Source organism: Equus asinus, chromosome 5 (genome assembly GCF_041296235.1).
Source record: "Equus asinus isolate D_3611 breed Donkey chromosome 5, EquAss-T2T_v2, whole genome shotgun sequence".
In the NCBI taxonomy this organism is placed as follows: domain Eukaryota; kingdom Metazoa; phylum Chordata; class Mammalia; order Perissodactyla; family Equidae; genus Equus; species Equus asinus.
Window position 1 is genome coordinate 5,160,615 of NC_091794.1, and position 9,407 is coordinate 5,170,021.

At 42.2% G+C, this 9,407-nt stretch overlaps 1 protein-coding gene across 1 annotated transcript in view; it reads right to left on the minus strand.

Moving 5' to 3' along the window:
* The window catches only part of TOMM70 (translocase of outer mitochondrial membrane 70), a 32,885-nt gene extending 24,272 nt beyond the window's left edge, over positions 1-8,613 (minus strand). Inside the window, exon 1 of the mRNA XM_014853294.3 lies at positions 7,128-8,613. Within this exon, the coding sequence (XP_014708780.1) occupies positions 7,128-7,445 (318 nt within the window). The 5' untranslated portion in view covers positions 7,446-8,613. The remainder of the gene's footprint in view (positions 1-7,127) is intronic.
* Between the last annotated feature and the right edge of the window lie 794 nt (positions 8,614-9,407).

Sequence of the window (9,407 nt, forward strand, 5' to 3'; positions counted from 1 at the left end):
ACTTAAAACAAAATGACAGGTCAAAAAGAGAATGTAAAAAAGTTACAGAAGGCAAATACTAACAGAAAGAAGGCAGTATCAGACAAAACACCGTTCAAAAGCCTCAGATGGAACAAAGAAAGACAGTTTTATCAATAAAAGGTACAATCTGCCAAGAAGACATCATAACCATGAACCTTCACGTGCCTAATAAAACTTTAAAATAATGAAACTCAATTACTTTTGACATTAATACAAAGAAAACTATTTCAATTTCTTGCAAGAAGTTTACAATGTTTCTATGTCATTGAGAACATGGCTAATACACTCCCAGAACACAAGGGACTGTTAATATAGAAAATAATGTGGCATATTAAATGCATGTGAGAAGTATGTTTGACTACAAACACACTGAAGATTTATTTAACATTTTTACTAAAGATCTGCAGCTTAAATAAAAAGAACATTCTCTAGACTGAGTAATGGCCTTGTTTCATTAGCACAAACAGGCATGAATTCTTTCCTGTCTACTACGAATTTAAGGCTAACTGATATAATACAGAATACAAAAGGCAGCCATAGCTAGGGGCTAGGGCTGACAAGCCAAAAGAATAGACAGAAACCCAGAGAGGTACACAAGACTTCCTCTTCTTAGAAAGATGGATACTTCTTATTTTTATTCATCAAAGTCTAAATCAACCTAAAACCAATGAACTGAATCTTTCAATTAGCTATTTCCCTCCAACTGGTTAAGTTTTATAATAGCTTCCTTTAAAAAATTATTACAAATTCTTTAACTCCTAAGGCCAAAATCAGAGCCTGCTTAATTTCCTTTCCTTACTGTAATGGAGAGAAACGATGTTCTGAATGACATTAAGTGGAAAAGGATCAAATTATATAGGCAAATCATCAAATCACAAATTTCTTCCATTGCTCCTCCACCACCACTCCAGAAAGCAACCAACCCACATCTTTGGACAGCATGAACCTGGTTAACATCGCCATCACCTTCTGCTCACAGCCCGCCCTTTACTTTCTGTCCAGCTGCTTCCCTTCATTCCATGTTCCCTTCATCCATGTTTTATGAAGAATATGGATCTTTATCATTAGAATCACACCCAGATTCACACTCTGGAACTGAAACAAAGGAAACCAATTCAGGCATCATATCTTGCTCACTACTGACTCCAAGGCAGAAGGGCACTAAGTGAAAAGACAAAGGGAAGCATCAGCACAACTAGATGTCTGTCTTTATTTTTGCCAAGCACGTACAATTGCATTCATTTTAGTTAAAAGCACATCTGACGTGACTCCACCGTACAACGACCAACAGGATAGTCTTTATTCTGAGGGAACACTAGAGGCCAGTGCAGAAAATAAACAAGTTAACTGGCAGCCTCTCAAAAGAACTACCACTGACCAAAACACTGAAATCTCACCGTGTACATTAGGTGATTAGCAAATCGTACCACTAATAACCAGAAAATTATTAGTCCAAAGAGTAGCAACCGCATATATACACACACATAACATCCAAAACTATCTGGGTAAGACACAAGGGTTAAAAACAAATAACTCAGGAAATAAATCTAAAAGGAAAGAATGAGAAACATAGTAAATAAGTTCATTTTCTCCCTCTCCAACAAATATTGTGTGTTGAAACTTATCAACTACCAGGCACAACCTAGGAACCTGCCCCCCAATCCCATACAAGAGGCAAATCGGTTCTGGAAAACAAATTACACTTAAAGACCAAAGCTACAGATATAAGGTACAATCTCAGTGAATTTAGTGGACTACAAAGTAAGAAAACAATCAGGGTTTGACAGTGAAAGTTACTTACAAGAATCTGCCCTGGAACAAAGATGACTAACAGAGGACAGTTAGGAAAATACTCCAAGGAGGAAAAACAACCCTAAAAGAGTTATTTAGCACACATCCTGAAAAAATTCAGGAGACCAGAAATGACCTCTAAAACAAGTCCTGTGATGGTAAAATGACTACATTACAGAAAGCTTTTAATGACATACATTTGGCAATAAGGAATCACTGTAAATTCTTAGCAAGTATTTATATAATATTATCTTGATGATTGCATATAGTCACTGTGAAAGAAAATGAGCTAAAATTAGGGACATTAATCCACGTGTAAGAAAATAAAATGCATATTAGTTTATCACAATTACACATTTATACGCATCCAGTTAAAATATACATGAGGTGGTTCAATAATGTCTCTCTTAAATGGCTTTATTCCCTTAAATTTACCAAATTCCAAAAGCATATTTTAAAATTTGAATCCCAACTTTACAGAAGTGGCAATCAACTCTGGCACACTTAGTGCATGAGAAACAATCTTTCAATACTTTATTGCCCAACTGTTACTTTTATATGAGTCAAACCCAGGATAATAAGAAAATACCTAAGATAATAAGAAAGTCCTTTCCCATTTTATGTCCTGAAATTTTAAAAATCTACAACCAATTTCACTTACTAAATCATTATACAGTATAATCTTTACCTAAGCAGAACCTACTTCTAAGAATGCTGCTTTTGCAGGATTATGGTTGTACTTCATAAAAAATCAAGTGATTTATAAACAAAGAATGTCTATATGAGGTTTAAAACTGTTATACCAATTTCCAGGATCTACTGGTAAATTAAAAATAAAAAGCTGGGGGGCTGGCCCCGTGGCCGAGTGGTTAAGTCCGCGTGCTCCGCTGCAGGTGGCCCAGTGTTTCGTTGGTTCGAATCCTGGGCGCGGACATGTCACTGCTCATCAAACCACGCTGAGGAAGCGTCCCACATGCCACAACCAGAAGGACCCACAACGAAGAATATACAACTATGTACTGGGGGGCTTTGGGGAGAAAAAGGAAAAAAAAAATCTTAAAAAAAAGCTGGAAGTTTTGAAAAAAATATTCAACTTGTGGAATTAAATATATATATAAAAACTTAGAAAGGTCGAGGAATGAAGCTTCATTGGCTCATTCACTCCACACCTGCTGTGTGCCAGGCATTGCATTAGGTTCTGAGAATACAGTGGAGAGAGAGAGAGATGGTCCCAGCCTTCACAAATTGAAGATCATAGTAGGAAAGACATGAATAAGCAACCCTAGGACCATGTGGTGAGCGCAACGGAGAGGTAAAGTTCACACAGATGAGAGGTAGGCTTAGAAGGTTTTCAGAAAAGGTGAAATGACCCACATTTTGTGACTTGAAGGGTGAGAAGGTAGAGGTACTGGGCAGCGTTCACAGAACATCCAAAGGTGAGAAACAAGAGGAAGTGGCAAGAGATGAAGTTGAAGAGGTAACAGGATCAAGATCACGCAGGGTCTGAAATCATGATGAATTTGAACTTTATCTTATCGCTGATGAAGAGAACACCACTTAATGGTTTTAAGCATGGTCCTGTCAGGATTTACTCTGGTAGTGACCAAATGGATTGGAGGAAGACAGTTATGAGGGTAGCAGTTACTCAGTCAAGAAATAATGGTGGTTGGAATGAAGCAGTAGTCAGATATTTAAGACAGAGAATTTCCTGGATGTTTTTCTAGATTGGATGCGGAGGACAGGGGAAGAGTTAAAAGTCAGGTATGATATCCAAGTTTCTGGCTTGGGAAACTAGTTAGATGAGGCACATTAATTGATAAGGGGTATTCTCAGGAAAAACAGGAGTCCGAGTGTGAGGTAATGAAGGGAAGGTTCCTTTTATATTGTGGCCTCTTGAGAGGTCTGGGCCATAGACAAGAAATTAGAGAGCCATCCATAGATTAAGTGCTAAGTGAAGCTGCTGGAGGGCGAGCAGACATCCAGGGAAGGTATGGAGCATTAAGAATGCCTAGGACAGCCCACGAAGGTCACCAAAAGGAAGAGGCAGAGAAAAGAGCCTAGAAAGGAGACTGAGAAGAAACAGCAAGGGAGGTAGGTATCAGGAAGTTTAAAACAAACAAAGAAAATCAGGAGAATGTAGTGTCTCAGAAGCCACAGCGAAGTTATGAAATTAAGAGATGACAATGTGAAATACTGCCAAGCATCAAGTAAGATACAGATTGAAAGGTGTTTAGTGGACTTAATTACAAAGGAATGTCATTGGTGACCCTGATTTTTAAACAACGACTAGAAACAGATCATTTGGGGGAAGAAAATTACTTCATTTCAAAGATAACAGGTTACTCAGTCTTTGCTCCCATCATTAAAATGTTTAGGTACATCTCTCCCTTCCCATTCCAGAGGGCTTACTTAGATTAGTGGTTCCTAACCATTTCATGTGGGTAACTTCTGGGTAACATTAAAAAAACTTGATCACTAGCATAACCGTTTTTATCATCAGATCAAAAATAACTGGATAAGAAGCTATTATAAAGTTGATAATACTTGTAAATAAATGCACTTTTAAAAAGTCACAGGTTGTTTAAAAAAAAGAAATAACTTAAGATATCCGTGCAGCCAGGATACCAGGCTCGGTGTCATATGGGTGTGGTAGTCCCTTGTGATAACTCAGGCCCAGAGACTGAGAAACACTATGGACAAGATGATCTTCACAGAACATTTTGAACTTTGAAAATCTGTAATTCTTCACACTTTAAAAAAAATTACTGAAGCAAAATGGCACATCACGTTAGATTTTATAACGGCCCCAAATGGAACATGATTTAATACTTTAAGTACCTCAATCTCAGACGTTATCAACTGTGATTAGATGCCTCTCTTTAGTGAAATCCTAAAATCCTAATTAAACAAAAATATCAATTTCTGCTTTTGCTTTACAAATGTTTGCTATCCCAGATAAATGATAATTGTATATAGTCTACATTGCACATGCAAATCTCAAACCGATAGATAAAAGCCCAGATCATTTTGTTAGTTCATTGTACATTAAGGTAAAGATAAACTAACACACAAAACCCACTGATTTTCCATTTGCTCACTGATATTGAACTCTGAACCAACAATATTTGTCCATTCCTTCATTCTTTTAAAAAATATAGCTATTGCTCAGGTGGAGAAAGAACAGTTAGGGCGTCAAGATTCTGCCATTTTTTCCATGAGTTGAAACAAATGCTGCCTTACTTACAAAACCCACTGAAGTTGCCAATCTAAAGATGCTATGCAAAGAGAGCAATTTCTCCAACTACAGATAATAAATAAATTACAACTAATGGTCAGCTATATTTAGATAGTCTAATAATAACTCTAAGGACCACACTATAAAAAAGACAAAAAATCATCTTTTGGTATTTATTGGTCACAAACAGCAAAAATACAAATTTCCATTAAAAAAAATGGCAAAGACATTCCTATTGTTGCTTTACTGAAGAATCATCCAGTAATTTAAAGCAAGATTACAGGTACAAGCCTGCAAATTCCACAAAGCAAACAACAGTATGTACAAGTATTTTGCTCAGTTTTATTTGGGTCAAAAATAAATCATTTCAAAGCATTTCAAGATACACAAAGAAGTCAATCAAAGTTTAATTTTTAACTGCAGTCAGCTGAATTAAAAAACTGATGTGATAAAACTACAAACCATGGAATTCAACAACCATCACAGTGTTGACCCAGACAATGCTGACAAACTGAAAATAAGATTTAAGGAAATCTAAAATCTGAAAGACAGCTTGCCAAATTCTATCAAATACCAAACGGGTGAGGTGGGGTAGTATTTGAAACTGCAACGAAATGTCAAAACCTAGTTCCGTGTACAGAAACTATATTATAGATCTGAGAACTTTTATGTATTTTTCATTCATCTGCTATTCTTGTGATTAAAATTAAATTAACAAATGAAACATGGAATGACCAGAGAATTTCAGACACATGAAATGACATAAGACAAGTTATGATTAATTCAAAGAATCCCCCCCACTACCACTCTCATTAGCAGCACTCAGAATCACCAATTTTTAGGACTACAAGAAACATAAGAGATCTAATATTTTAATCCTCTTATTCTACAGGGATGACACTGAGGTCAGATAGATAAAATGACTTTCCAAGGTCTATGCTGGAGAGCCCAATACAAAGCGCACATCTCCTAGTTCTCACAGTCCCTGGCTTCTTCCACCACAGTGTAACGCCTCTTTTCTATATTTAAAAAAAGGCAATGTTTTACTCTCTTATTAGAAAGCCTATCTGGCTCTCTCATGGCCTAGCACAATGCCTAACATACAGTACGTACTGAACTATGGTAGTTCATTCCCACATCAAAACTTAAGCTAATTTGACTACTTAGTAAAAGCATACTTTCAACCTGAATAGTATAACGTGGAAACGACTTGCAAATGTATATAACTGGCAGTTATTTGACCAAATGTTTCTCTGAACTCTGATTTACTCTGGAACTACCACTGTATAATCCTACACACAGATAAAAGCCCTCAACCCATCCCATCCCAGTTTGGTACATGCAGCCAGGCCAATTTCCCACACAGCTGTCAGATACCAAAAGGATTTAGTAGTCAGTTCAACAAAACCACACAAAGCAGTTCACCAGATCCTCCGATGCTTGGCCTAACATCAGAGAATCTGTACCCTGCTTATCAGGCTCGGTTATGCAAATTTCCAGGTAAAACAAACAAACAAAAATGAATTTAAGATCCTTCTACCTAAAAAGTTCAAGAACGCACTCCCACGGATGACAAAACAAATGCCACTCAACACCATTTTACTCTGCCAACCATTGGTCACCGTATTTACCTATGCCCCACACTAAAACACTTCAAAAAAGGGGAGTGGCTCGTTATTAAAAGGTTATTACCTATTAGGTTCTAGGCCTTGGAAATCACCAGATCAATCCTTTTCACGACCTACCAATACTTACTGGAATTCGGCTTCCTTCACTAGTTAGTTAAATACAATCATCACACTTGCAAATGTCCCCCGTACTCACGACGCTAGGGACAAATGCTGTGTCACTGAGAAAAGCAAGTATTTTTCTGAAATCAAAAGGAAACTGTCAAAGAAAGTCGCTAACCTGTGCCCTCGGGCTACTCCAGTCCCTACAAGCGGCCAGAACTGAATGTCCCTAAACCCACGTGCAGCCGGCGGCAGCTGCCGTCTCACCGGAAGCCCCCGACCCGCACGACCTGTCAAGGGGAGGCTGCGCCCGCCGGGGTCCACCTGCGTGGCCCGGGGCTGCTCCTCACCATTTCCAGGGGAGCGCCGGGGCCTTCGGGGTGTCCGCTGCCCGGGGCCGGACTTGCCCTGCCCTCCGGCGTCTTCCGCTCACTGTGGCGCTTCAGGCCGCTCGCGTCGCCTCGGCCCCCGGCCTCCCGGCGCCGCCGTTGCCGGCTCCACAGGTACACGGCGCCCGCGCCCAGCAGCAGGGGCGCCCCGACCGCCAGCGCCAGCTGCCATCGCGGCAGGCCCCCCGTGCCCGGGGCCGCGCCGCTGCCCACCCCACTCCCGGAGCCGGGCGCAGCCGCCGCGACCACTGCCGCCTCCACCGGCTTAGAGGCGGCCATGACGATCGTCCTCCGCCACTGCCTCCCTGCTGGTCGCGGGCGCCACAGTCACCAGGGAGCGTGCGAGGAGAGACAGGAGGGAGGGAAGACAGGGAGCGAGCACGCCAGGCAGCGGGAGCGGCGACAGACAAGGGCCAGAGGTCGCCGGAAGCCCGGGGCATGCCGGGACAGACCTGCCGCCCCGGGCCTCCCCGCTCCACCGTAGCGGAGGAGGCGGGAAGAACCACTTCCGGGTCACAGGGAACTGGGCGTGCGGGGGACCCCGCGGCAGGCTTTTGGCCCCGCTGCTGTTCGTAAGACTAACTTCCGGGGTCTTGGGCCGCTGTGGGAGCCGGTGTCGTTCCCTCCGCTTTCGGAAAGAAGGGCAGGGGGCCCTCCTGTCTAGCGCACAGAGGAGGGGCGCGTGTAGGGCGGGTTTGTGGTTCGCCGGCGGTCAGAACCGAGGAGGAGGCCCGGCGGCCCCGGGAATGGGCGGGACTGCCGGGGAGCTGCGAAGGCGATTGGCTGGCGGGGGGGCGGGGCCGAGCCGCCGGTCTGTTGGCGGAGTTTGGACCCCAGCCTCGTTGGCACCGCTTGGAACTCTCGCCTGTTAGGTCTGTTACCGTTGGCGTGTCCGGGAGCCCGACGGAGGGGAAGGACTTTTAAGGATGTGTGCGGAAAGAGTCCACAGTCGAAGATGGCCTGCTGTCTCCCCCATGTTCTTATCCCTACCATGGCCAGATTTTAGCTCGGACGAACTTGAGGTTATCGGGGCCAACAGCAGATGGCAGACATCAGACTGGGCGGAAACGGGAAAACCTAGGTTGGCTCCAGTCAAAACGACCAGAACGGGGTCCCTGCGGCTTCCCATCTGCACCAATTGTGAAGTTGATGACGTCTGTGTGTTAGGAGGTTCTGGAACTGATAGACTGGAAATGTGACGCCCCGGAGTCCCCACTGCTTGCAGCTTTGCTATACATATTTGTGTCCTGTGCTGGATTCCCCCGACACCCCAGCCACACCAGCGCTTGATGGCCCACTGCCGTGCTTGTTTTGCACTCGCTGTCTCAGCCCGCTTCTCTCTTTATTCCCGAGTCGAAATTTCGGTTCATAGCTTTCATATATCTAATAGCTTTGTCAAGTCCTTTCCCTATGCTCTGCACCAGACCTCTTTAAATACAGAAATTTCTCTTGCAAGGAATTGTTTGGAATTCATAGTATTTTCGAAAGAAAAGACATATATTAATAGAGAATCAGAGTCTAGAACTATGGCTCCCATTTCAGGTATACTTGTGTGCGGACCCTTATATTAAAAATTGACAGATGATCCTTTTGCTTTGGGGTATAACAGGATTTTCAACATAACAGTAGGCCTACATAAAGATCAAAAAGAGATCAAGGGGCACCAAAATAGACTGATTGAATTAGAATGGCCTAATTTGAAAGTTTCAGGATCATTGTTTTTCTCTTGCTTCTTGTAGGTTCCTATTAGTAAACTGCTTTCAGGCCATTGGGTTCCTTAGCAACAGACTAAAAAGATGAGCTAAAAATAATAGGAATAGAATTGAGTTGATCAGTTAGTGGTTGTTGCAGGCAAATCGGCTTCTCTCTCTTCCTGATCTCCAACCCCCAAAGGCAAGTCTTCTGCCCCTTAACCTAATTTCTCTCGCCTTTTCAGAACAGAGTTAGGATTTTTCTTTGCTGAAATTTCAATTTTTCCTTCAGTCTCATAGGAGATTGCAGAATCCTAGTAATACCAACTATTGATAGGAACTGAAACATTTAAAGTGTAAACAAAACAAAACAAAACTTTGGGGCCAGGTTGGTGGTCTAGTGGTTAAGTTGCTCGTGTTCCGCTAATTGGGTTCCGAGTGCAGAACCACACTACTTGCTACAGCCATGCTGAGTCAGCGACCCACATACAAAATAGAGGAAGATTGGCATAGATGTTAGCTCAGGGTGAATGAATCTTCTTCAGCAGAA